At 42.0% G+C, this 27,474-nt stretch overlaps 5 protein-coding genes and 1 long non-coding RNA gene across 15 annotated transcripts; 3 read left to right on the forward strand and 3 right to left on the reverse strand.

Annotated features, from left to right (window-relative positions):
* The first annotated feature begins 100 nt into the window (after positions 1–100).
* LOC116925820 (NADH dehydrogenase [ubiquinone] iron-sulfur protein 4, mitochondrial) lies at positions 101–1,091 on the forward strand. Its single transcript, XM_032932596.2, has 5 exons — positions 101–245; positions 307–448; positions 510–685; positions 748–894; positions 955–1,091. Exons 1-5 carry the CDS (start codon positions 184–186, stop codon positions 983–985), a joined length of 558 nt encoding a protein of 185 aa, XP_032788487.2. The 5' UTR covers positions 101–183; the 3' UTR covers positions 986–1,091.
* Positions 1,092–1,119: 28 nt separating this feature from the next.
* Positions 1,120–10,169, reverse strand: LOC116925810 (gonadotropin-releasing hormone receptor). Of its 3 annotated transcripts, XM_032932581.2 has the most exons (12): positions 10,084–10,169; positions 9,813–10,042; positions 9,247–9,615; positions 5,840–6,194; positions 3,401–3,549; positions 3,225–3,330; positions 2,791–2,831; positions 2,562–2,719; positions 2,233–2,371; positions 1,982–2,050; positions 1,794–1,881; positions 1,120–1,523 (listed from the first exon to the last, which is right to left on the reverse strand). In XM_032932581.2, the coding sequence occupies exons 4-12, from the start codon at positions 6,146–6,148 to the stop codon at positions 1,260–1,262; spliced, it is 1,323 nt and encodes a 440-aa protein (XP_032788472.1). In that variant the 5' UTR covers positions 6,149–6,194; positions 9,247–9,615; positions 9,813–10,042; positions 10,084–10,169; the 3' UTR covers positions 1,120–1,259. The 3 variants fall into 3 exon arrangements, with proteins under 3 accessions (XP_032788472.1, XP_032788476.1, XP_032788473.1); XM_032932585.2 differs by lacking the exon at positions 10,084–10,169 and having other exon boundaries at positions 2,233–2,368; positions 9,813–9,955; XM_032932582.2 differs by lacking the exon at positions 10,084–10,169 and having other exon boundaries at positions 9,247–9,605; positions 9,813–9,950.
* A 1-nt stretch (position 10,170) lies between these two features.
* LOC123473830 (BLOC-1-related complex subunit 8 homolog) lies at positions 10,171–12,775 on the reverse strand. 5 transcript variants are annotated; one of them, XR_006648144.1, is made up of 5 exons: positions 12,642–12,775; positions 11,895–12,072; positions 10,910–11,017; positions 10,297–10,499; positions 10,171–10,212 (listed from the first exon to the last, which is right to left on the reverse strand). XR_006648144.1 is itself a non-coding variant. In XM_045175293.1 (5 exons), the coding sequence occupies exons 1-4, from the start codon at positions 12,697–12,699 to the stop codon at positions 10,694–10,696; spliced, it is 372 nt and encodes a 123-aa protein (XP_045031228.1). In that variant the 5' UTR covers positions 12,700–12,775; the 3' UTR covers positions 10,238–10,499; positions 10,654–10,693. The 5 variants fall into 5 exon arrangements, 2 of the variants coding, with proteins under 2 accessions (XP_045031228.1, XP_045031227.1); XR_006648145.1 differs by lacking the exon at positions 10,171–10,212 and adding an exon at positions 10,630–10,721 and having other exon boundaries at positions 10,238–10,499; XM_045175293.1 differs by lacking the exon at positions 10,171–10,212 and adding an exon at positions 10,654–10,721 and having other exon boundaries at positions 10,238–10,499.
* A 131-nt stretch (positions 12,776–12,906) lies between these two features.
* Positions 12,907–19,831, forward strand: LOC116925811 (protein arginine N-methyltransferase 6). 2 transcript variants are annotated; one of them, XM_032932587.2, is made up of 5 exons: positions 12,907–13,040; positions 14,250–14,364; positions 14,451–14,572; positions 15,402–16,234; positions 17,807–19,831. In XM_032932587.2, the coding sequence occupies exons 1-4, from the start codon at positions 12,918–12,920 to the stop codon at positions 16,227–16,229; spliced, it is 1,188 nt and encodes a 395-aa protein (XP_032788478.2). In that variant the 5' UTR covers positions 12,907–12,917; the 3' UTR covers positions 16,230–16,234; positions 17,807–19,831. The 2 variants fall into 2 exon arrangements, with proteins under 2 accessions (XP_032788478.2, XP_032788477.2); XM_032932586.2 differs by lacking the exon at positions 17,807–19,831 and having other exon boundaries at positions 15,402–16,297.
* LOC123473831 lies at positions 16,650–18,824 on the reverse strand. Its single transcript, XR_006648147.1, has 2 exons — positions 18,688–18,824; positions 16,650–18,609 (listed from the first exon to the last, which is right to left on the reverse strand). It is a non-coding gene; the product is annotated as an uncharacterized LOC123473831 (long non-coding RNA).
* A 135-nt stretch (positions 19,832–19,966) lies between the features above and the next one.
* LOC116925797 (serine-rich adhesin for platelets) lies at positions 19,967–26,267 on the forward strand. 3 transcript variants are annotated; one of them, XM_045175276.1, is made up of 3 exons: positions 19,967–20,109; positions 20,202–22,259; positions 25,088–26,267. In XM_045175276.1, the coding sequence occupies exons 2-3, from the start codon at positions 20,230–20,232 to the stop codon at positions 25,884–25,886; spliced, it is 2,829 nt and encodes a 942-aa protein (XP_045031211.1). In that variant the 5' UTR covers positions 19,967–20,109; positions 20,202–20,229; the 3' UTR covers positions 25,887–26,267. The 3 variants fall into 3 exon arrangements, with proteins under 3 accessions (XP_045031211.1, XP_045031212.1, XP_045031214.1); XM_045175277.1 differs by having other exon boundaries at positions 19,978–20,150; XM_045175279.1 differs by lacking the exon at positions 19,967–20,109 and adding an exon at positions 20,127–20,145.
* The last annotated feature ends 1,207 nt before the right edge of the window (positions 26,268–27,474 follow it).

A 27,474-nucleotide genomic window follows, 5' to 3' on the forward strand; every position in this document is an offset into this window, starting at 1 on the left:
TGTTTCGTAGTCGTCCTTGATTATAATAGCTCTCTTTTTTAAATAACTATTTATTTTTAAAATCAATCGGATCTAAATTTAAATGCCGCGTAATAGAAATATGTCATCAGTGCTTCTAGGATTCTGTGCCTATTGCGTCTGTGTTGTCTGCAATATGCAGTCTGCTCTCAGGCAACAACAAAAATGGCGATGAATTTCGGTCTTCGTCGAGGATTTGTTCAATCTGTTTTGACATGCTCTTCCAGGTATGGTAATCAAGCCAACACTATTTTTGACACAAGTAATAGTTTGGATTTCTTCTATTAGAAGAGCGTTTGGCGCAACTGCAGTGTTGAAAAACGAAGACCCTTTCAAGCTTTCCCAGCTGAAGGAAGCCCCAATAAAAAGCCTTGACGACCTACTGTCTACTCAAGAAAAACATGAGGGGTTGATAACTGTTGACAAGAAAGTAGGTCCATTCATTAAAATTGTGTTTGCCAAAAATTTCATTATGAAATTTTGCATTCTAGGTTGACCTATCTACAACAACTGGAGTACCTGAAGAACACATTAAAACTCGAATGGTCCGTATTTGGAAACCTGCAAAACATGCAATGCAGTCTGGCACTTATAACACCCATAAATGGAAAATCGAGTTTGATACTCGTGAGCGCTGGGAAAACCCTCTGATGGGATGGGCATCATCGTAAGCATTCATATTCTTTTGCAAGACTCAAAACAAATAAATATTCTTCTGCCAATGTTTAGAGGTGACCCACTATCCAACATCCAATTAAGCTTCAGCAATAAAGAGGATGCTGTTGCATTTTGTGAAAAAAATGGCTGGGACTATTCTGTAACTGAAGTTGTCAGCAAACAGCCTCGTCCAAAGTCCTATGGAGCCAATTTTGCATGGTAATTGTTAACCATAGACAAACATTTTCCATGAAAAATAATGCATTCCTTTGTGAATAGGGATAAGAAAACACGTACATCGACAAAGTAAGAGTACCCACGGGAATCCCAAACTGCTGGTTTTAACATGGAAATGTGTAGATAATAATTACTCTTCCTTGAACTTGATCTAGTTATATTACACTGTTCACGGTGAATGTCAGAATCCTCTTGCATTGTTTTTTATACGAGTTTATATGTGTATTCAACGTTATCAAATGACGAGATTATCTTTTATGTACACCGGGGTTTAAGACGTGAGCAGCGACGAAAGACACATTTGTGTAAACATTTTGTTTTCAACCAGAAAGAAAAAAATAATGTTTTTAAAAAACATGCGTGACGATGGTAGGTGACGATCGACAATTCAGCCAACTATTACTTCTTTTAACAGCTACGGCGATGGAAGAAGCGGTAAAAATTGGTTCTAATAACTCCTGGCACTGTTGTTCTTCGACGTTTGCTTCCGTTTTGTGCTGCTGTGGCAAACAAAGCTCAATGGCCGCTCCGTCGGAAGATTTCAGATTACTATCTATTTTGAGCGAGGGACCAAGTCCTCTAGATGCCATTCGGCTGGGATGATATACAACCTGTTGCAAGAATAGAATGTTCGTAAAAAGCACTTTAAGTCCAAACAACGCACAATGACCCGTACGATGAAACCAAGCAGAAAAGGTTCGAGTACTACCCCTTTCACCTTGTAGCCTAGCAACGGTTGAAATGTGCTTATTCAAAAACGGAAGAACTTTCTACTTCAAACAACCGTTTCTCTTTTTTTGATTTCATCTATTTGTTTTCAATATTTCTTGCTTTTGATTACATCCCGTTTATGCACATATTGAATAATCTGCAAATCCCACCTTTCTATGGAGTTCGTGATGAGATCTGCGAACCTGTCGCCGTGAGAAGTAACCGTATACCATGGGGTTGAAGCAAGAATTTGTACACCTTTGGTTGATAAGCAAAACGATGCAAACAAGATATCATGAAGAATTAAACAAAATGAGAATCAACTCGCATGTTGTTAACAGAATGCCAAGATACTTACGCGAAAAGGAAAAGGCCTTTTTGGATACGCTGGTCAACTTGAAGCGCAGAATCACGATCACACCAAAACCTAAATAAAACGATTATAGGTCAGGTACGTCGTGAACAAATAATTGCCTGACGAAAACTCTGGATTAAACAATATCAGACATTTTTAAACTATTCCAATCCGTTCCCATGGTAAGTGTAGCAAAAACAAGAAAGGGGCAACCGAATGAACGGAAGACAAGAAAAGGCCGCGTCAGTTATTACCAGATGCTCATAATGTTGTATGGCGTCCAGCAGAAGATAAAAACCGAAATGATCACGAGAGTCATTTTGACCGTTTTGATGCGTGCTCGTCCGAGCGTCCCGACTGTCACTCGACGAATACCCTCCTGTTGTCCAACTGCTTGATAAAATGCAAAAAATCAAATTCAAGTTGTGAATATTTTCAAGGTTTTCAAGTTATGACATGTCGTAAGAAAAAAAAAAAACCATTCCTTTCAAGGATATATCTACACACCGGTAATTCCTCTTTGACTGTAGGCTTTTAGAGGATTTTGTTGTATATTTTTCTGCCACTTTAATGGCCGTCTTACCTTCCTTGCTCCTCCGACTGATCTCGCACAGAATGGAGCTGTACGTGAAGACGAAAACGGCAAGAGGCAGAACATACATCATCAGCATGCCAAAGGCGGCATAGGAAATCTCGTGAGCTCTGGTCGGGAACGAATCAAAAGTGACGCACTGTTCATACCTATTGGAAAATAGGGACAATTCAGTTTGGTATGGCCCCAATATCATCCGATTTTACAATTTCGTATTTACCAAGGGTATTCGGGATGAGCTTTGACGCGGAAAACGAAAACCTAAAAAAAAAACGTGTAAAATGGATAAAAATCTGTGAATAGCCTATCTAATATAGTCGAGTAGCTTACTCATCTAATAATGCGTAAAGTAACCGAAAATGTTTAGATCGTCGATTTCTATTGAAACAGACAAAGGGGTGAGAAAGACGGAGCAGACAACATAAGCAAGGTTATTAAAAAAAAAATTTAAAGCGATTCTATTAGCGATTTGTGAATAGGGATTCAGGGAATAATCAGCTTTCATGTTCAACCACAAGGACAGCCACCAAAGCAACGTATTTCATCAGCTATCCAGTTTCAATCAGGATGTAATGTCAGATCGTTCCGTGCCAACGCACTTCTCAATAGACACTGATCTACTAACGTTGAACATAGAAATAATAGCATACCAACCTGGGGCAAACTGCAAATGACGGAACATGCCCAGGCAATAGCCAACATGAACCGGCCTCGTCGTCTCCAGTAATCTAATTTCATGGGTTGCAAAATGGCACCGAATCTATGACCAGAGGCAAAGAATATATTTGAACAATATCGGGATTAAAACTCGAATGATTTTGACCGTTCACCTGTCAACGCTGATGCAGACCAAGACAAACGAAGAAAGAAACAATCCGAATGTTCGGAAAAAGGCAAGAATTCGGCAGGCAAAATCGCCTGCTTTCCATTGTACTGTAGCAGCCCATCCTATCTCGATGGGCATGAGCAGCAATGTAACCTAGGCGACAATCGATAGAAAAACAAACACAATTTCGTACCAATTAAGAAGGGGGAAAAAGGATGATGTCGTATTTGCGTCATAATAGAATATGCAATCGTAAACAGTCAATTTTTTATGGGGGACACACACACACACACAAATTCAGGAGCCCATTAAACAGGTTAGATGTAAATGCGTTTTATTTCCGAGACTTTAATAGATAATTAAATGGCCTAGATAGATTGGAATGGCTGCAAGGCTTAACTTTGTAAGAAAACTTGAATCGAGCAGTGGAATGTTCCTAAATTTCTATTCGTGGCAATGGAGGATACAATCACCTTAACTGACATTAGCCATATACCTGTCTAATCGTCAACAACATACCAGACTTAATGGGCTGACCGGTTATACAAGACGAAGCCGATTAGGCGCGACATTGACTCACATTCAGATGATTCTTCATACAGTACAGTTGTCGGATAGTCGTCGGTCAGGCAAAAGTCGTGATCCCCAAGTTCAAAGTCATCAATTCAAGTTGTCTGCATTCAACAATTCTTCCCCGATAACCTCTTTTCCTGTACATTAGTTTCTCTTATTGTTTACCGGATCCCAATGATAAGGGATGCATAGACTGTTACACAACGTAATGGCTCGAAAGGTCGACTCGTAGTCAGTGGCAAAAAAAGGAAAGCGCAGCGCCAGAATCCAACGTAACGACGTCGGCCATTAGCTTGAATTGGACTCCTCTATTTCCTTTTTTATTTGTTGTTTCCAATCCATTTGATGCCTTGCTCTTCTATCGCAATATCTAGAACGGTAGGTCACTGTGCGCGAAGCGACAGGCTAATCTTCTGTCGGAGCATTCAGCACCGGACAAACACGAGATTGAATCAGCATGTCTTTTGGCATGTCTCCCTCACATCATTTCAGATGTTAGCCTCGTTAAGATTGATTCCGGGATCATACACGCAAGCTCGAATGTCGCTGATCCCGCAACCAATATTCTTCAAGGCAAACAGAAACAAGCCAACTGCGCAGAAGTAAAAATAATGACAAGAATCCGAATAACAAACAAAACACCCGATGGATATCCCCTTTCCATCATCACGAACGTAAAAAAACAAAATGGCTGTCAGGTGAAGAACTCCCTAAAAGAATGCGAAATAAAAAGTCTGAAGTGATTATTGATTGCAAAAGGTTTTACGATTTCGTGAACGTGTAGAACGGCTGTGTTATGTATGCATAACTTGTTTGTGGGCGACCATCTGGATAGGATTTCTAGTTCTGCCCGTCGGAAAAAAAAAAAAGACCAACCCCCCTTTTTTTTTTTCACGGTGCGGGAGTGGACGCGTGATGACCTTTCCCAGATCATAAAGCATCAATAATCTCGTACAGTCAGAGGACATACTATATTAGGACTCTGCTCGACGGGATTCCATTTTTTTGTTGAACCGAAATTCTTGGTGGGTTCGCCACAACAACAACAACAACAAAAAACTCGGTGCTTGGCAATATGACCAAAGCGTATCATTTGTTGTCATGTTTACAAGTCTGTTGCTTGGTTCGGAGCAACAGTTCTTCCTAGGGCCGGCAAGTATCACATGTGGGCTATCCCGACGGTGATAAAAACAATGTTTATTGTTATGTCAAGACATACTTTAGTCATTTCTGGAGAACCATAGAATGACGATAGAGCTCCCCAGTTGATTTACGACGGTGAAGAAAGAGAGGAAAAATAGTTAGGCGAATAGCTCAGTCGATGTGACATGAAATAGTCACATCGTATCAGACTACGACAGTTTCAAGAGGAAAGTGATGTTCGGTTGGTAGACAAGCTGAGACAAACGACGTAAGATGGATGCAACGGCGAAACATCTAGCATTTCAACAGCGTCAATGTTACCATTCACATTGGATATTACGCACGTGTCGTCGTGAAGTTTGCTTCGTGCCCGCTCATCTTACAGAAGCAAATATGGCTCAACGGGGCATCTTAAGAGCATTCCATTACGGACGAAAACCTGACTGTTCCTTTTTGGCTTTAGCCATCACGTAAAAGAAAGTCGAGCTATTTTGATGACGGTTCAAAGGGAAACCCTGCAACATTATTCACACCGCTATTTATGGCGTGAGGTATACGTGATAACCAAACTAATTAAACGCAGAATCGGTCGGCAATTTAAATCAAACGTCTTAGCAACAGGGTGTCTGGATTAATAACGACTTTCGCAGTTTCTCCGGCATTCAATCTCAAACAATAAATCAATAGGGTAAATGATCTTTGAAAAGAAATGCTCCGCAAAACTCACCAGAAGGTCGGCGATGGCTAGATGAGTAAGCATAATATTGACACGTGGATTACTGATGTGCCGCCGTTTAATCAGATTAACCAAAACGGTGATGTTGCCGCACACGGAGATGATTAGAAGGACACTGTAAGTGGTGATGGACACAACATGGCCATCGTTGAAAGTCATGTCGATTGGCAACATGGACAAATCAACGGTGCTCGCCGTCTCGAATTCCGGGTTGACGGTGCTGCTGGCCAAAAACAAACTCTCGCGTTCAGTCATCAAACACGAATCACTATTGCTGTCGTTCAAACACATGTTGCCCATAAAAGAACTCGGCTCTGTTGGACCTCCTCGTTCGGATCAAGGCGACCTGGATGAGGGAAAACGCTCATTAATTACGGTGGCAACATTGTAAACAACTGTTTCACTGCTACTATTTAGTTACAGGAGAAGACGAAATAAGGAAGGAAACGATGGAAGCCATTATAGAGGGTGCTTCTTTGACAGTCTTTTATCATATTAATCGTAAAGATCGATAGCTTTTGTCTTGAGTGGATTTGCCAGGATCGTAGCGAAAAAGGACAATTTTATTAAGCTTTGCAGTTATGCTAGTTGATAAAGCGTAAGTGTACAGAAATCGAAGAGACGGAACCATGCATCCGGAACTCAGTAAAGCGATTCCATTATTCAACCTAACCTTCGCGGTTTAAGACAAGCGAAAACAAGAAAACTGCCAAAATAAATGTATATAAAATATAAAAAAAAGCTTTATCTTTGATTTGGAACATAAACGAATGACAAGACGCACGGGTGGTCGTATGACGACGACGTCTAACATCCGCCAAGCCTTTGTAACGTCAACAAAAACATGCGCACAATTTCACAAACGAGAAATCGAAGAGGCGAACATTTGATTCGAGACTGTAGACAGACCCCGCAGTCAGCCGGTAAAAGCGGATGATGAAAACCGTCATTCGGGGGAACCTAGTCGTCATTATTTGCTTTGTGTCGGCGTCTGCGTGTGATGATAGGCCCGGAATGCTAACATGGGCATCCCAAATGTCCCGTGGCGTCGCTACATCAACTTTGACGGATGAACCAAAGCTCAAATCGGCCACACACAACAGTGACTCTTCGTTCGGCGAACGATGAATGTACACCGCACACGCTATAGGTGAAAATGCATAGCACGATTCGACATATCTCCCTGTGATTCTTCTTGGCTACCGACCGCTATTCGGATTGTTGAGCAGCTTCATTTGTAATCATGTTGCTGCTGCTGCTGCCTAACTGTAATCCTTCGTGTGGGATCCTTGTAAAGACAGTCGGCACGGGCTATAAAGGAAATTTTGCTGTGTAATGCCGAAGACGCGTTTCTTCTTCACGTCAAGTGCTTGGGTCATTAGTTGCTTGCACAACTGATGACGACGAATTTTGCAGGGGTTAATCTCTGCATCGGATGTTTCTCTTTCTGTTGCTCAATCAGACATTAACGAAGCAGCTTTATTGATTTGTGTACAGCGATAGTTTCAGAAAGGGCGGATGTATTATTAAGTATTATTGTAATCGTAATGAGGCGGCATAACAGTCGGGCGAGTCCTAAGCCGGCATGAAAGAATCATTTCGTTTCGGACAGAAGAAAAAAGAAAAACTAAAATACATCCAGAGGACCACCTACTAGCGCCTGAATTTTTGTTCCCACAAAAACGATAACTTAACGAAAATGTAACGTTTTTCCTTCAACTTGGCGAAGACTTTGGCGTCGAACTTGGCAATATTTCATATCACCATGCGTCGATATCGCAAGTGACTATATATGGAATATAAATACAGCTTTTTTTGAATTGCGTATAACCTAACAGTGTCTGGCTGTCGGAGAGGAAATAAAAACAAAATTCTACTCGTAGCAGAATGGCTATCATGGAATTATAGCAATTCCTCACGGATGAAAATAGAAACGGTAATAAAAATAAAGTCCAAAAGACCATTAGGTATTCATGCCTGAATGTTTTCGACCAAACATAGCCAAACGGATTTTTAAAACTTGTCCCGAAATCTGTCTATCTTCTCTTTCAGTCGTAACATTATACCACCTCACTTGAAAGGACGTTGCCGGCGCTTTGTCTAGCATTTTTTCTTGCGGAAAAAGTTGTCACAAAATAGACTATGCCGCTCGTACGGCCTGCATCTATGAACACTTTGCTATTTGTGGACCAAGTTTTTGGCTGATCCATTTAAGAAACTGTTGAGATATGAGTCGTCAGCGACCGAGTACACGCGCAGAAATGTGAACAGTATCCGTATTTCATCTTTGTCCGTCTACGTCGCACAGTCCATTTACACACGGGACCGTGCAGAGAACAGATTTTTTTATGTGCTATCCGTTCTTCATCACTCTTCGCCTCTCCACCATTTGAGTGCGCATTTTTGTTTATTTACTTTGCGAATAGCGTTGGCTATAGAGGTGTTCCGTGCCGGACTTGTCAACGTCCAATCACTATCGCCTACGTAAAATTCAGTCGATTGCATCCAGCCCCATCATAACAAAATGAACTTTCTGAACAAACAGAAAATGACCCTAGGATGAGAGCGGCAAATAAACCCCCCGCCAATCGAGAAATGAAGCCATTGGTCATAAATTCTACCGAAACTCTCTCTCTCTATGTCCGTCAGTCAAGCCAAACGGCGATGGGCCGAACCAATAGACGGAAGCCTTTTTGACCCTTTTCCACGTTCAATTAACGGCCAGCTTTTCACAATCGATAGGGACGTGAACGGAGTGGGCAGACAACTAACCGCGTATGGTCAGGAAGGTCATGAATAAAATAGAATCAAAGTAAACAACGTTTCAAGATAAATTAAAACGTTGTTGGTACGTGAAAGATATACGACCATCATCAACCATGATGAAGAGTCTCTGGCGCGTGCCACTAATAACTGGTCAGCAGTTTGTATTTTGGCTTTTGCTTTTTTGTTTTGCTATTCTGCAGAGGTAACTTCATTTGCATCCGCAGATCGACTCGAATCCTTAACAGAATTAACCGCACTATACCACTTCATTATATTTTCGCTTTTAACCAGTGTGTTGTTGTTTTCCTCCTTTGTGACTCAACAAAAATGGGAAAGCCACATCACACTGCCACCAACCAATTATAAACACAATTTCGAGACGAACTAACTAAAAAAAATTATGTCTTTAAAAAAGGTAAAAAATAAAATTACGATCCCTAGCTTAGTATCCTTGTTCGTACATGTAAAACCTTGTGGCAACCGAATGTTGCACTGGAATTTCAATGGCTAACGACTTGCGTCATAGGTGAAAAGAAAAAGGGAAAAACAGCGTTTAGAAGAGCTCGTCTACAGGTGAGATGAGATATTCGGATTTAAAGATGTAAGTCGAAAAAAAAAAACGACCGACTTACTTCCAGTGGATGAGCGGGAATGATGGCAGCTGTCGCACGCTTTTCACTGGCGGAATCAGAGTATATCGTCGAATGATGAGGCTGGACGTTCGAATGCCGACTGAGACTCGAACGCAATGGAACAGAGCATCTTTACTGATGTGGCTCCTCTGACCGAATGGGTCGACTTGCGACGCCAGCTTCAACGGCTACTGATGGAGGCGCGAAGCGCGGGCGCAGCTTCTTGCTATCCGCTCTTCCCTCCTCCTCCTCCACCACCCATTCTGATAAGATACGTTTCGTGTCTCGGATTTAGGATACTCCTACTCTGCTAACTTTTTTATTCTTTGGATGACGAAACAGCGAGGACGGGCTTCAGACTATGATGATCTGTCGTACGGGAACAAAAGTAGTGAATCGGTTAGGAGATTCTACGTCGCTTGTCGACCTTGCCATTTGCCCATTGACTCACATTGTCTGCTCGGGATTTGGTCATGATAACCAAGACAAGAATAGAACCCGTCTGGCGAGCACGTCCCATGTCCCTTTAAATTTTTTTTCCCTGATTGGTTTTTATCAAAACTCACCTGAATTATCTCGAAATCTCCCTCGTTGTTTACTATTTGGACGTATAAGGTGGCTAGGCCTAACTGACGATAGGGCTTCGTAGTGCAATTGCTCTGTTTTTTTAACAAAACTGCGGTGATGCCAACAAGTACGTCGACTTGTTTCATTAGTTCGACATGGACGGGAACCGAGGACGTAAATCAATTCAGCGGGCAGTGGACACGATGGCCGAATCGAACCTAACAATCCTCTTTTCAATTTCGTATATACTACAATCGCAACCGTTTGTACCTGCAAGTTGGAGACGCTTTTCCAGGTTAAAGCTGATTATCTTCATTGTGCCTCTTCGCAGAATACTCTATTCTTATCTTATTCTTCTTCTTCTTCTTTTTATGTGAAAAAATAAAAAAATAAAAGACCCTGGCAGACGGATAAGGGAAAGAGATATAGTCGAAGGTTAGTCGTATTTAATATTCGTTACAAGTCAAGTGTATAAAGTTTTACATCCTTGTGGTGGGCGGTGAAGCAGTTGGTATTCTCTTGTCGAACCAACCAAATAATCAGGTGTAAAATGTGGTCAAAGAAGTAGAATTCACGACTGATAAATACTGCTTTGCGGCCTGGTTGGTCCGGGCGGTGGTAATTCGCTATCCGTCGACGGCTCCGACGCTGAGAAGCGCTTGTACATGGATTGGCTCTTCTTTTGTCTGTTTCGGTTGGATAAAAGCCAAAGATAAGAATAGTAGCATTATTAGGTGGTCGAAATCGAAACAAAAGGTGGGGGTGGTGTGCGGGAGAAAAGGACGTATACAAAGGAATGATGGGTAACTAACTAACTAACAAGAACAGATATTTTTGTACCGGAAAAAAAAAAATTTGGACTCTCCGGACAATCAGGCAGTCAACTCAATGGGGACAAATTGGCCAAACTGAAACAAAAAGAAATAAAAATAAACAATTGAAAACAAAGAAAATGTATCGCCGAAGGAATTTGGAAGGTGACAATCGATGTGTAGAACAATGAAAACAAGGAAAAACGAAATTCAATTTCAAAATGAGAGGCTAGAAAAAGGTAAAGAAAAGACGAGAGATTGAGGTAAATCCGTATCCTAATTACTTTCGCGAGTCACGATAGCGCAGCTGTTGTCGATAAAAGATTGCGTTTTTCAACGATGCCGCACAAGCTTCAAAAGGATCCTTGGCCTTGGTAATCTCATTGACGGCACTATATTCCATAATAAGAAGGAGAAGAAGAAGAAAAAAACAAACACACGAATATATAATAAAACATTTATATGAAGAGTAAAGCGGAATATTCAAGCTCCGATGCACCACAATGACACGATCGGTTGGATTACGAGTGTACCTAATACAACATAATTAAGCCGTTTTTCTTGGGTTGTTTAGAACTCTTTCGTTCCACTACCGTCTTATCAAGCGAACTTTAAGGCAAACGACATGTAGCTTACTAGCATACTCGGTCTTACTGTCAATCGGATCTCTTCTTGTCAAGGTGGCTCCTATCTGCCATGATGACTCCATGTCTTCTGCTTTCGAAAGCAGAACGGAACGACTTTTTAATGATATTTTTTCTTTGCATTAGACTTGATGTCAAAAGGCTCAGTATTTTCTAGACTTTCTAAATTGGTTTCTACAACTTTCAATTTTAAGCAGATTAATAATCACAGTATTATTTTTAGGTCTAGGGAGATGTTGACAGGCTGGAATCAATAGCTTTGCCCTTATAATATGTAAATCGACCTAAAATGCCCTTTTCCCCCGATTGCATAGGCGTAAAACTCATTCAATGATGTGATTTAGATAACAACAAAAAATCAGGATCCTATTTTGACTGCACTCCCAACAAAGGGTATTCAAAGAAAGAAAATGATGGCAAACGTACAGAGTCAAATGAAAAAAGTACGCAGGAGCTATAACAAGTTTAGAAGAGCTGCTATCAGTGATGGAACGACTTGAATCACTCATACAAAAATATTCTTTTTCCGATATTTTAAAACTCGCAATAATAGGCGCCGAATGCTGATTTCGTTAAATTATTCACGAATATGAAAAAATTTTACGCAGAGGGTTGCCTGCAATACCTGACGGCGTAGTCAGCGTCGTAGCATCGTCCCTGCAGTTGCTCGTGGAGTTGTCCAAATTCAATGCGTTTCTCCACCATAAAGGGTAGCGCTTTTCGGACATGTTCTTGAAGGCGGTACAAAGCCAAGCTGGGTTCATTGGCTACAACGTGCATGTTTTCCGAAACGCGTTCCATTGCTACGTGCCCAAAAACAAACAAAAAAGAAATGAAAAAAGGCCAGGCAGGCAACCATATATTACCCACAACTTTTTTTTATTTCGAAATCTACCTTCATACTGCCTTTAATTTGTGAATATAATCTTTTTTATATCATGTTCTATAGTCTGTACTTTATGATCTTTCAATTGCCAAAACTCTCCTATAGATTTTTTATAGTCCAATCTATAATTCACATAGACATTTTTTCTTTCTTTTTTATTTCATTGGAAGTGATGTAGTACTGTGAATTCATCATACCGGGAAAGTGAATAAACTTGGCATGCCTACTACAAAAGTATAAAGTTGGGCTTGGCCTTGATTGGTCTCGGTGAACAACATTATTTTAAAAGAAAGTCAAGGATGTATCAAGTATTACCTCACAGACATAAATTATAGAATGCTATAATGCCTGATAGATTTAGAAATACGAGGTGGGGCGTATAGGGTCACACATTTATCAATTTCCTTCCTATTCATAGTTAGGATCACATACATAGTGCATATTCTGTCGTTCTATCAAACACTAATGTAGTGAAATTTATTTTACCTCTTCGCGCCTTGATGTCCAAATCAGTTTCTTTGTGTGATCCTGCAGCAGAAGCCATTTTTTTGCAACTGTATGGTTCTCTGATTTCAATTAAACGTGTTGTCTTATTGTGCTGATTCACTGAAGTGACGAATGTTGTATAACAGAAGCAGACGACATAAGCTAGCAGATGACGCTAAAATATCGATTTTCCGAATTCAGCACTGTCCGTTTGGCGTTCGGTCCCCACGTGTGCTTGTACATTTTAACATTTTCTAAACTTGCGTTTCGTGTGCCATGAAATCGCCAAACTTGTCGTCAACTAGATCTGACGAGATGACTCAGCAAGAGGAGAGAATGGAGGACACGGAAGCAACAGCAGAGGATGACAACTATTTCGACAGCTATGAAGATATCGAGGTGGGATTGGTTTGTTCTGATAATTTTGTATTATTTCTTAATCCCGTTGTGGCGTTTTGCCCGTCAGTGTAAAATTTGTCCCCATCAGATAAAACTGAAAAAATTCCAGTCACAACCAGATGTATGACATTGACAGGAATCATATGTCACAGTTAATGTTATGCGTGTAGTTAGATAATGACTTGAAGAAGATGGTATCAGATTGGTGAAACCCACTTTAAACAAGCTCCACCTGCAAAGATTGAGAGCAACTTTTACCAATGATTGATTGATAAGGAAGTATTCCCTTTTGGCATGGTAATCAGTCTAGCACCTCCTGGCACTTTACGAGGAAAAAGGTATCTGAAAGCAGTTGTAAAAAATCAGTCAAAAAGTCTACGATGGCACTGCCTACTTTGGTAAGCAGAACAAGAGAATGGTGTCTTTGCACAGCTTGAAGCGTTATTGCCTAAAGCACCAATCCATTCTCGATTCAATTTTACGAGGCGCTGTGTGGTGTGTTTATGCTCTTAAACTAATAGGAATTTGAATCACACGTCTTACTTAATTTTCGTGAAAGTCTTGAAATTATAGAGGTCAGCTCCAGCTATGGCAGATTACGCAATACCAGGTGAATGCGTGTTATTATCTGTAAGAGATGCCGAGATCAGTAATTCAGTCAAATATTCAGCGTGTCGACTCAAAAACATGACGTTAGATGCCCAAAGCGGAGAATGAAAAGATGGAATCTTTCTAAGAGTACTGCTTGAATTATTGCATCATGCTTGAATAAGCCATTATCTTATCTCTTTCATTTTTTTTTCTTAAATTTCTCATTCTCTTTAAACTGACCTGATGGCATTAAAGCGCTCGTTGAGCCATCCGATTTCTTTTCTGTTGTCTTGTAAAGAATCTCGATTCAACTGTCTACAATTATTGATGTGTAGCGTGTTTTTCTCGCTCCACTGCTCAAAACAAACGAAATCTGAAAACGTGTAACCAACCAGGATATGAGTTTGTGTGTACGTGTGTGGGCAACGCAGTTATACTCGATGGACACAGTGATGCCCTTGCACTGAGACTTTGTTCTCGTTTTCCTCCGTCCTACTCCGCACAGTCCCCAGAGCCGAATAGCGGAACTTGTTCCTTTGCCGAACCTTTACTGACCAATTCAATTTATTTTTTTTTGCTTTCTTGTTCCATGTGGGGTCTTAAACCGCGTTTTTGCAGATTCACCGATTGATGTTAAAAGATGTTCCCCGAACGGAAGCCTATCAAAAAGCTATTCTTGGCAACAAGCAACTATTTGAAGGAAAAGTCGTTATGGATATCGGAGCAGGAACTGGTAAAGAAAACGAAAATCAGTTTTTCCCCTCTCTAAGAAATCAGTCCAAAAAGGACATAATTAATTTATTTTTAATTCGCCAACAGGGATTCTTTCGCTGTTTTGTGCCCAAGCCGGTGCTGCCAAAGTCTATGCGGTCGAAGCCAGTCGCTTGGCCAATCTCACGCGGGAAGTTGTGGCCAAAAATGGATTCTCACACGTGATTGAGGTATGTACATTTTACTTGCTTTGTTGGGTATAGCTGTTAGCTACCGCTACGCGACGACCGTCATACATCCGGTATTTAAAAAGAAATGCTGTAGGATTTTATTTTTGGGGGGTTTCGAATCATAATACCGTACGTGAATATTGTACACGCATTTCACAAGAAAGAAACGGACTTTCTTTCTTTTCAACTTCACAAACAGTTGGCGAAGACGTGAATTATCTCTTGTTTTCCATCTGGTCTCTTATTCGTCGCCCCTCTCTTTTTCATCGGAATTGGATTCACTACTTTCGCTGGCTTTCACTGACATCGACAATAGATTTCTGTTTTAACCTTCTACGTGCAAGTCGTTTCCCCCCCACCCGACTTCTAGTTTGACTGCTCCGTAGTAGCCAAACCGCTTTGGGGCCTCGTTTGTTTTCCATTCGCCCGTAAACTGTATTTATTTTATTTTACTTTTTGTAAGTCTCACGCATTTGTATGTATTAATATAGCTCCGTAATCGAGGCGCGAGCCTTTCCCTTTGCAACCATCACGAATCAACGGCGTGATTGAATGGAAATGGCGTGTGGGAGAGGCATCGTTGTTTTTACTTTTACTCTAAATGGATGACGATTGAAATTTAAACAATTGCGCATTTCTTCCACCTCTGCCATTGTTATCAAAAAGCGGATGGAAAAAAAATAAAATATAATAAAATACTCCCCGCTAGGACACTTTAATTGGAACAGCAACGTCAATTTTAGGGCCCGAAATGGCGATTTTTCATCGGAAGAGAAATAAAGAAAAGCACCAACATGTTTTATTTGCTGTTTTTGTGCCTGCGGAACAGGTCGTTCACGGGAAAGCCGAGGAGATTGACCTGCCCGAAGGCGTTCAGGTGGACGTCATCGTCAGCGAATGGATGGGCTTTTATTTGCTGCACGAATCCATGTTGGAATCGGTACTGCTAGCTCGTGACAAACATCTCAAACCCGATGGGGTGATGCTTCCTTCGAAAGCCACCCTCTTTGCAGCTGCTTGCCGACTCGGCGAATTCTACAGCCAACAGGTGGATTTTTGGAACCACTTGTACGGCCTGGATTTGTCCCCTGTCGGCCAGGCCGTCTTGGATTCTAAGCGATGCAAACCCGAAGTAGCCATTGCCAAAGCCGACGAGCTACTTAGCGAACCCGTTCAACTTGCAGATTTCGATCTGGCCTGGCTGGGTCCAGATGAAATTGAACGGATTCATTCGCGCGCTTTCACTTCGGTCCTTTGCGACCAACCAACCGAATACCAAGGCGTCTGTTTGTGGTTTGACTGCTCGTTTGAATGGCCAGATCGGATCCCGTGTACGCCGGTAAAGCTCAGCACGTCGCCAAGTTCAGCGGCCACGCATTGGAAACAAACAATCATCGTATTGCCATCGTCGATCCAAGTGGAAGAAGGCGATTTGATTGGCTGGGAGCTGACTCTGAAACGCAGTATGGAACACCGGCGGCGCTACCAAATCGAACTGAACCTGCTCGACCCAGAAGAAGACGAGCATCCTGTGCCGTGTTCTTGTGGCCAGGCAAGGTGCGTCGTCATTGCCGCTTTTATGGCTAAAGCGGACGAAGAACCCCTACCTGATGACGATGTTGATGTCTCCACAGGGCCGTCAAGTGTTATTTCATAATGCGGGTAAATTCTATACAAAAATAATAATAAAAAAAAAAAGAAGGTACGAGGGAGAAATTTCTAAAATCGTGTCAAAGAATTTCCTTCTGGAAAAAAAGAAAATAATAAGGGGGAGATAACCAAATTTAACGAAAGGGCGACGGGGGTAAAAAGCAACTCTTGGGGGCTGTTGGATGTTGGTTCTAGATTAAGCTGAATTTCTATACAGCCCTCGTCACTGACTTAACCCTCAGCTGTGTAACTTGTAACCCACCTGATCCTTCTATTCCGATTCCGAACCGTGTGCGGAGCTGACACGGTGACCCATTGCCGCGAGCCAGTCAAGATGAGTTTGATATTTCTTTCTTCCTCTCTCTCTCTCCCCTCTTTTATTTTTTTCTGCTGCGACTTCTAGACCTCTCTCTCTCTCCATTTTCAATCCATCTCCTTTTTTTTTTTACGACTAACATTCTCCATTCCCTCATCTTCTTTGTGTTGTATAATAAGTGTTGTTGCACAAAGGCTAGGTTGGAATGTGGTTCGGGACACGGAGGAATAATAAAAAAAAAAAAAGACTCGAAAGAAAAAGAGAATCTGCGCTGACCCTAAAAAATAAAAATATGAATATTGCGTATTTTCTTTTTCTTCCAATAGCCTTTTTTTTTTTATGGTGTTACCGATTGAAAGAACGATCCAGCGATTGGTCTTCCGTCCGCGTTTGGTCGTTTTTCCCGCTCCTGGTTATTGCCAACCTGAATGCTATTTAAAGGACTTGACCGACAATGGCGAAATCCTGAGGGGGGGGGGTAGGTCCCGGACTGCGTGTTTATGTACCTGCCCGGCATTCAAAAAGAAAAGGGCAACCTGTCGGGAATATGTGTGTAAAAACACGTAGTTGGATGGATAGCCATTCATGAAAGAAAGGAAAACAAGTTTCTGTGTTTGCGTTTTGGCGCTCAGTGTTTTGATTTCTAATCTTTCTATTTCTTCTTCCCGCCTTCTTCGTTTCAGCTCATTGTATTATAGACTAACTAAAACTCAGTCGCCGGGACTAATAGGAAAGAAAACGGTCGGCCGGTTACCTTAAAAGCTGCCCACGGGCGTTGCTATAGCCTCGATAGAGAAAGAGCGCGTACACACACAGCTAGCCACCTTGCTCCGTGATTCAGCTCGTGTAAGAGAGAAGGGAGGAGCGTGATGACAATGCCAAGAATGTTCTGTAAATCCCCTCTTCTCATTTTTTATTATTTTTTTTCCCTCTTCCAAAATCCACTTGCGGCAACATGGGGCGTTGATCTACTGACAGAGGTGAAAGTTCGGATACGCTTCTTCTCATTTTCATTCCATTTTTCTCCCCCTTTTTTTTTTAAACGCAACAAGAAACACAAAACAAAGAGATTATTTTTTTTTAAATTCAGGAGCAACAGTTCACGCATGGGGGCAACATGTTGAATGATTATGTTGACATGTCCTGGTTTTTAATAACTCCGAAAAGGAAGCGAAAAAAGAAGTCGACTTCTTTTTGCTCCTAATTTGCATGTTGGCTTTCTCACTGTCGGTTAGTAAATCTTTTTTTTTCTTTTCTGTCGGAGGTAGAGAAAAATCACAGCCAAAACGCACACCTTTATTTCGTGCGTTCACGTCGTTTTTTTCTTCCCTTCCGCATTCGGGCGAAAAAAAAAGACGCGTGAGTCGCTTGACCTCGATTTCCTTATACGATCGTTCGGACATTTTGGGCTGCTGCAACAACAACAACAACAGCGTGGCTCTTAAACTCCTTTCTCTCTTTCTCGTTCGTTGTTTCTCGCTACCATTTTTTTTGTTTTCCTTCTATAGCTTCTTTAAATTATTTTCCCCAATGTGATTACACTTCCAAATCAACCTCAATTCATTTGGGCTGCCATCATTTCCGAACTACACGCTATACTCATTTTCTTCTTTTCTCCTTGTTTTTTTTTTTTTGTTCTTTCTTTCTTTATCTATGTGATACTGCGCACTTAACAATTCAGCACGATCGGTTTTATTTTGTGTGTGTGTGTGTGAATGCGCGCTTTGTTGTTAGGCTGGATTCTTGCTCGTTCTCTTAGTGATGGGTTATAGTCATTCCGGTCGGATCGCCCCGAGAGAGAAAGCTTCTTAGGTCCCACGCGTTGCTGAAAGCACAGAAAGAAAGAAGAAAAAAAACTGACCCATATGAATTTCAAAAGAAAATTACCCTTCGGTTTTTTGTTCTGTTGTATATCTTGTTGTTTTAAATGCTTGTGCTAGCAGCGATATAATAGCTTTTCTCCCTCTTTTTCTTTCTCTCGACTCTCTCCTGTTTCGAGTCCGCTGAGAGGCTCGCTGATTGCGCCCAGTGGAGAGAAAATGCCCGGATTTTTCTCGTGTAAAGGGACGAACTGGAGGGGGGAGGAAAAATACTTGTTATCGTACCCGTGGAATTTGATGATGTAAACATTATTTTATTGGGAACATACTTGAAAAAAAAAAAAAAAGCCATGGTCATTTGGTAGGAGAGCGTTGGGTTTTTTTTTTCTTTCCCGATGGTCATGTTATTCGCGTTTCTTGTCGTCGTTTGTTTTTGTTTCACTTTTGCGGTCACACACAAATCTTGTCCCCTTTCTTGTTCTCTTTTTCGTCCGTTTTTTTTTTTTAATATTTTCTTTGATGTATTGAGCGCTTTGTCATCGTATCGACACACAATGATCATCAGGTCCCTTTTCGGGACGGAAGAAAAAGTGCGCATCACAACAAAACCAGAACAAACACAAAATCTGACAAGAAAAAAAAAAAAAATAAACAAAACCAGACAAGCGGAAGAAGTTGCCAGAATGTTGTTGAGGAATGTCTGAATTTCTAGGTAAAGAAGAAGTAAAAAAAAAACAAACAACAAGCAACTCAATGTTTTGCCTTGACCAACGGTTTGTCCTCATACACCTGACACGACTTCGTTGAAAAAAGAAAAAAGAGGTGAATTTCGGTTCGGTACATGGTGATACGTGCATAAATATTTGTAGGAACGAACTCGATGGTGAAAACTGTGAAAGGCAGGGGAAGGTAGAAACCACCGCAACCACATCGGGTGAAAACACACTCCCTCCTTCTTTTTACAAGTCCAGTCCACGCAACGGCCAAAGAGGAGGTGGAGGGGGGGGGGCTTTCACACACACACACACGTCGTGTGCCTTTCTTTCTTCCCCTTTTTTTTTTTCCTTCTTCTTCTTCTTCGTCGCGTACCTGTTTTGTGGCGTTGCAAGTGGCAGGTTGGGCCTCACTCACCAACCGTCCATTCGATCGTGCGCACACGCCGACCAAGAGACCCTCCTACACACTCTGTCCTCTTCCTTTATTTTCATTTTTTTTTTTTTTTCCTCTTCGTTTTGCCCACCTGGGGTCCCGTTCGTTTCTTCTTTCTGTGCTTTCTGTTAACACTTGCCATCGAGTGTTGTTTGTAACGTCTGCGCATGTGCAGAAGGCTCAGAAGAAAGAGAAAAACGAATTGGAAAGGGGAAGCAAAGAAAAAAAGAAGACGACATTCGAGTGATTTTGTTCTGAATGTTTGACCAACACTACCAGCGTCCAATACTTTGAAGTGTTGGGGTCTGTGTGTTTTTTGGGGAAGAAGAAAAAAAAGACAAAGTGTTTTGGTCGATGTGTAGAGTCTCGTGTTTTGGGACGATTTTAGGAGTGGCATTTCGACGACCTTCCAGCAAACAGAACGGAAGGAAATCATTAACAGGCGACTGAACCGAACCATTTCCCACGTGTTTGCTATGAATGTGCGTTCAGCTGGCTGATTGTTTTGCTTTCGTCGCCGTCTGAAAAGAAAAGAAACCGCGTACCGAATCCGACGTGATTTTTCTGCCCACTTCCCGGGGGCTACTGGTCGTCTTTTAAATGTAATTTTCGACTCAACTTCCGTCTTGGATCTATACGTACTGTATGTACCGTTACTTAAATATCACGCATTTATTTTGATTCCTTTTTTTAGAGAAGGACTGGCCGAACGGATATTGAAAATGCAAGTCCACTTGATTGGAGGGCGACCCTCCGATTTGGAAGACATGGACATGGACCAGCATCAGCATAATCACGTTGGATTTAGTCAAAGACGGAATGCGTCTTTGCAACGGAGCCAAGATTCGGGTGCGTTGACTGATTGGTCGGGCGGAAGCCGTGGCAGTCCCACCAGGCAATCGTGTCACAGTCTCGAGCGTGATGACTCGCACAAATACGTCACCGTATTGTCCGTCAATGGCGGACTCAATTTGCAAAGCCGTCAATTGCAGCCGCAAAACGACAGCCTCATCCAATCGGATGCGGATGATTTTGTCACCGTTTTATCGATCGGATCGCGTCAAACGAAGAACGACAAAGAAGAAGAAGAAGAAGAAGAAAGCCAACCCGTTTCAATGGCTGTCGGCAGCGTTTGCCTGAGTTTGTCCGGATTCGTCGAAGAAGTGGCTTGCGTAACGAGACGGGTCGGACAGAAATTGGGATTCGGTTTGAAATTCGACGGCGGTAACGAGTGCGACCTGCCCATTCAACGCCTCTTTGTCCAGTGCTGCGCCGAAGGCAGTCCAGCATCAAACGTTCGATGCTCGTGGGGCCGGCTCGTCGAAGCGGATGAGATCATCGAGATTGGCGGGGTCGACATCCGTAACACGCTCAATCGACTCCAAGTGGTCGGTATGTTGAAAGACAGCCAGCAGGACGTGCTGTCACTGAAAATACGTCACTACTGGGACCAGAGTAAGCGCACTGACATCATGGAACAGCTAAACAGCGTCTTTTCGACTCCAAAACCGGCCGCCTGCCATGCCGTCGTCGAGTCGAAACCTCCTGTCACTCGGAAAATGTCCACCCGTCAACAACAAGAGAGAGCCGTCGACGTTCCAGAAGAGCTGCTCACTCAGTCGGTGATGCGAACCGGTCAGCGTCCGATCGCATGGAAAGGGCATCCGCCAATCGATGAGCCACCTCCTCCGGTACCCCCAAGGCGTAAACGCCGCAGCAAATTGACGCACAACAAATCGACGCTGGGGGCCACTAGCAAGACGATCATCTGTCGCTCTTTGTCTTCGGATGAAGTACTCATCAACGGCAACCGTGTAACAGTTTCCGGCGCTGTGGCCGCTTCTACGCCCAGCAAACCGCCGCGCAATTATCGGCCGCAACATTCGCGCAGTTTTAACGCCACGCACAGCAATAGCAGCAAGGACGATCGTGAAATGCAAGAGGTTCAAGCGCCCGCCACACTGCCGAGGACAAAAGAATTTATTGGTCAGCAACTAGCGCCGCCCGAACCTAAAGAGCGGACACGCCGTAATAATACTTTGCTGACAATCAACGCTGATTGGTGTGCACCGCAGCCGGCTGAAATCTACACCAACTTGATTGCCGAAGAAGACAAACGACTCATGTCGATCGACACTTGCTCAGCCACGGAATCGGAAAGCGAATCCAGTTCGAGTGTGTCGACGGTGGTGGACAATTGGTCCGTTGTCAGTTCCACGTCCGGAGGGGATCCTTTTGGCGATTTCAGCGAACACGAAGAGTATCGCGAATTTTGTCATCAACCGGCTGATGAAAAACGTCCCAATAAAATGATTATCGAGCAGCAGCAGCTGGTGCCGGATGTTGGGGTCGGCGAGTCGACGCTGTCCGTCCTCATTGAACCTCCCGAAACATTTTTGGATCAAGGGCCGACGAGCATTTCTCCGACGTTGTCTAGCGAAGAAAATCTTCAGCATCAAGACGCTTCTTCCGATTCGGGCGCCTCTTCCGGCGGCAGTGAACTTCACTTGGGCGAATCGGATGAAGAGTTGCGCGCCTTCCAGCAGATGGAGAACGCCCTGGAAACGGAGAAATTGGAACAGACACGCAGCGCCATCTCTGATGCAACGATGGCAGTTGAAGCTAATAACGACAGTGGCGCCATCGAGCGTCCAGAAACGCCCATCCAGCAAAGTGCCATCTGTGTTCCAGATACTCAGGTGGAGGAAAATGATGAACCACCAATGGAATGTCAAGCGGATAAGCCAGTCAAGTAAAAATCATTTTCTAATCTCTCTTTTATCATCGAATACTTAAACGCAATTTTCATCTTTTAAAAAAATGAAAAATAACAAAAAAGCGGCCAACTAAAAAACAAAAAGGAAAAACTAGTTCCAGTATACACTAAAAAAGGATGGAATTCCATCTGGTATACTTCTTTTTTAAGCGTTGAGCGGGTACATATCGTCATTGGCTGCATTTCTGTTTTTTTCTTTTTTCGGGTCACGCTATTTGTTTTCGTTTCATCCCGTCCTCAATTCTTCCTCCAGGCCATTCCCTTCCAGAGTTTAGGAGGAGCGCCATTTCTCTCTTTAAAAAAAAAAAAAAGAAAAAAGACGGAAGAGAGATAAGAAGCCTCCATGGGTACTTATTTCTCCCGTCTTGATAGGATTCTACAAATCTCCGACTCGAATCGCACAGAAACAAAACGCAGCGAGTTTTTGAGATCGTGAAAGGGACCCGATGTCAAAAAAAAAAGAAAGAAAAAAAAAAGTAGGGAAAGAGTCGAGCGACGCTTGTCACAAAATTTGAGCCGCGTCCCGGTTCCGTAGTCGGTACTCATTGGGAATCACATCCGTCAACTTTTTAATGGGAGTGAATATTTTTTATTTAAAAAAAAATGGTAAAAGACAGAGATGGAAGGGAGAGATTTAACCAGCGGCGGTTCTTCCTTTTTTTTCTTTCTCACCCTTCACGTAAAAAGAAAAAAAAAAAAAACGTGAAAATGGTCGTGTTGGATAATAACTGCCGTGTGTGTCTATAGCCATTTTTCTCCCTCTTTTTTTTTTAATATTTTTTTCTTGGCGTCTCCTCTTTGTCCCTTTTTTCTTAGAGACTGTAACCGTTTCACGTCATCAAATGACGGAAGAAAAGAGCTGAGCCTATAACACAAAAGAAGATGGCTTATCGTGCTCGCGTGAGCTCTCATGGTCGGGACGAGAAATAAAGCAAACATTTGGAAGAAAAAGAAAAAGGTAAAAAGAAATGATTGAGTTATAGTCGGCTAAAAACAATCGACATTCTTTCTCGTCCCCTCTATATTCGAAATTGATCCATCGCCGAGCGCATCAAAGTTAGGGGGGGCGATTTACGAGCCGCATATAAACGGTTGGGGTGCGAGGTATAGTCGGGCTAGTCCGACAGCCGGCCACACACACAAATAAGAGAGACAGAGAGAGACACACCGCTTATAGTTTGATGAATGTCGGAGATGACGTTATATATTTTTTAATCATTCCATTCGATCTTTTTTTTTTTTTTCTATTTCTAAACCAACCGTCGTCTTCATTTGTCTTTTTTTTTTTTTTTTTTTTAGAAATTGAAATGTATAGATTAGTAGAGGATGGGATTCTTTTAAGATAAAAACTCTCTCACCATTTCCGAAAGAAACGTGTTCGTTTTGGGTCCAGGGAATGCGACTGTCTTTTCATGTGTCTTTAATTCCTTTGGATTTGAAAGGATAAAAAAAGACTCGAGAAGAATGTTCTTTGTGATGGTGTTGCATTATATCGTGGAGGTCACACACGCAAGTGCTCTTATCCCGCTCACGCGCTGTCTGTTGCCTTCGTGCACTTTTCTTCGACCGAAAATCGTCTAATAGCAACAACAAACAACTGAAAACTAGATGACTTTATACAATAAAAGTAGTTTTCTTTCCCCCCTTTTTGTTTTACATTGACACACCTGCGTAAAGTAAGCATTTGGAAGGTGACGATAGTCATCTGTTTTCTTGAGAGTGTACCACACAGCGTTTGGCTAATGGGCTGTACCTCTGCATTGTGTCCCCCTTCTTAATGGACACAGCCTTGAGGACAGAAAGAAAAAAAGGAGCCTGGGAAATTGAAACAGAAAATAGTAATGCTCTCCCTCCCCTCCGTTTCCATTGAGTCGACGGTTGGTAATTAAAACGCTAAAGGTGAGATGATGATGATGGGGTAGTATAAATATATACGTCTAGTAGACACTTAGACGAGTGCTTATTTCATTCCCACACACGTATTTACATGATTCTTTTCTATTTCTGTTTTTCTAAATCTAATTTGGATAAGATGTCGAAACGTAGAAAAGAGAAATCCACACGACAAATCCTCTATGTGCATCGTCAATGCGACGATATTAAAATGAATGGCCCTTTAAAAAAAAAAAGATGATGAAACAACAAAGAGACAGTCTCTTAAGGCGTGGGGGAGAGAGTGTCTCGTGACTCGGTCATCGTAATAATAAATAAGCCATAGAATTAGCTTATGATTGTATTATTTCACATATATCTCAGGGAAGAAGCGGGAAAACCTTGGAGAAGTTGGAGGTGTGTTGGCTCCATTGCGTGATGTCACATAGCAGGAACCTTTACGTGATGTGTGTGGGTTATTTCTTATTTGAAAAAAAAATTCTAAAATGCCCTTTTGTTGGCAAATTATTGGCCGCTTTTTCGCGTGTCTGTTGCCACATAAGCAAATTAGAGCCGTTGACATAAAAGGAAATTAATGGAGCGTAGAAGCTGTTTGCCTAACCCAATTCTCCGCACTACTACGAGCCAACCGCAATTTGCACTAAAAATAGAAACATTTCTAATCAGGATCGATATCCGTCCTCATTATTATTGAAGGCGTTCTCCTCGTCTATTGAAATCATTCTTTTAGAGCAGAGACCTCTTGCGCATTCCGTCCTCTTCTAATTCTTATTCAGATATTCACCTTGAGAAGGCCGACACGGAGGGGGGGTTGAATCCGCCTCGTCATTGACATTCACTAGATTTTTCATGAAGAAAAAAAACAAAAAACTTTCGCTCATTTTATTTTTTCTTGATTGTACTTGACACAGGAGGAGTTCCAGTAGCAGCCGGAAAGAGGGCGTTCATTCGGTGAACAAGAAAGCCGATTTGGCCAACGGCAATTCCAGCAATAAAAATAAAATTGGATCTAAATTGAATTTAAATCGAACTCCACTTCGATCTAAAATTCCACAGGCCGTGTCAACGCCCCCGCCAGTGACACGTCCAGCATCCGCCATTCCGTCCACGCGCAATGGCCGCCCGTTGGCAAACAATAAAGCGTCGAATATTGCAGGTCCCAAAGTGGTCAACAAAACGAGTACCAGCGCCAACAATATTGCGATCCGGCAACAAAATCATTACAATAGCAGCATCCAGTCTAGCCGGATGTTATCGACGAAAACCACGCCCACTATTGGCCAGCAGAGAATAGGATCGAACGAGAACAAGTCGACTGTCGCATCAGCGTCCAGTTCGACGAATCTGCTCAAGAGCGTGAAACCGGGATTAGCTCAACCGACTGCGGCCATTCATGGCAGCAGAATCCCACGGCCTAGCAGCTCTTCCGGTGGCCAGCCAGCTAAAAGCAGCCCGTCAGCTGCAACGGCACGACTTGGAAGCCACGCTAGTAGCTCATCGTCGGCCATGTTGGCTGCTGCTCATCGTCATCCCTCGTCTCCTTCGTTATTATTACAAGCCAACAACAGGACGACGACGACAACAACAAGCGGGGTCAAATCTTGCATTCCTTCTTCGCATCTGCACAAGTCGACAAGTCGTCTCCACCTCACGCACAACAACAAAGGTGAGTCGTCTCTCATCAGGTCTGACCTGGTTTCAGCCCACTGAAAGGAGAAGAATAGAAGCAAAGAAGGAAAAACGCTTTTTTTTTCCCATATCTTTTATTGCAGTCTCTCGCTCTCTTCATCAAACCAACACACACAATTTATTTCGTGTTCCAGTTTTTGCGCTATGTTCGTGTGTATTTTTCTTTGACGACTGTACGCCACAATGGAAACTCCACTCCCTCCTCATTCTCTTATTTGAATATCCCCATTACCTACATCCCATTTTTTTGTTTACCTGTTCGACTGTAGTTGATTGTCAGTACCGCGCTCGTGTAATAACTATATGGCTTTTTATACACCTACTTACTCCGCCTTCATATACCAACAGACTTGACATACACAGTTTTATCAGGCATCAAAAAATAAAAAGAAATCCTTGGTTTTTTTTTGGTTTTTTTCTTGCGAATTGTTCTTTCGTGTTTTTAGCCTGAATGGACATTTCATTATTCTATTTTGATTTTTATTGTGTCATGGACGTTCTTTATTGTGGCTTTTTTTCTTTTCTACATTTTTGTCTTCGTTTTGATTTCGCCATGACAGCTGCAACTTGCCCGATGACTGTCGATCGACATAGCACCAGGCCAACTTCTTATAACAATATAAAAACGTGTGTTATTGCCCTCTTTACGGAAGACGACGACGTCCTTCACGCTTCAAATTTTACGGAATCCTTTCGTTTTTCTTCTTCCTCTTTTGTTCAACTTTCAAAAGATTCTTTGCAGCTCAAAGTCGTTAAACCGTACGGATTTTCCCAACTGATCCCTTTTATTTTGCTGTAACTTTTATTATCATATTTGACACACAAAGACACACGCACACACACAAAAAAAAAAAAAACGAGAGCAATTTAAGACGAAAATTATATACATATATATTTTTTAAACGTGGTCAAAGCATTTCGTCTAATCGTTTTCGTTTGTTAGTTTCCCTTTTCTTTCGATTTTTGTAACAGCTTCTGCACGGACGCCATGGCTAACACTATTTTGTCATTATTCGTCTGAGAATCAGAATATTTTCACGCTATTATCAACACCACCTGCCACGAACGCAAAAAAAAGTGTAGGCACAATCCAGTAGGAATTCTTCGTTCGTGAAGGACGAAAACTTCTTTGCTTCTTCTCAGAACTCTTCCATCATCAATTCAAATGATGACCACTCCTTTCGTCGGATATTATTTCGACTTCAAAAAGAAGAATGAGAGAAAGCCAGCTAATTCTTTTAAAGATACTGTTCACTAAGGACAGGAAGAGGAACAAGAAAACTTTGGGAAAGATACATAACAATGGCAATTCTATATACCAGGTGAGTTGTGAAATGATGATGGTCTTGTGTTTAATCAACAAGCAGACGTTCACCAAATCACGATCCTTTTGGATTTCTTCCTGAAAAAAAAGCTTATACATCCTTATACAAATAAAGAGGTTAGAATAAGAAATTAAAAGAATTATAGTCGGCCATTTCCTGGTATACATATAGTTGTCAGCTTTTGAATTCATTACGAATACGATTATAAATTCTATCTGCCTTGTAATTGTGGCTATATCTCTTCGTTTTGATGATCGATATTTACATATATGCAGGAAAGGAAG

This window comes from Daphnia magna, linkage group LG6, assembly GCF_020631705.1.
Source record: "Daphnia magna isolate NIES linkage group LG6, ASM2063170v1.1, whole genome shotgun sequence".
NCBI lineage: Eukaryota > Metazoa > Arthropoda > Branchiopoda > Diplostraca > Daphniidae > Daphnia > Daphnia magna.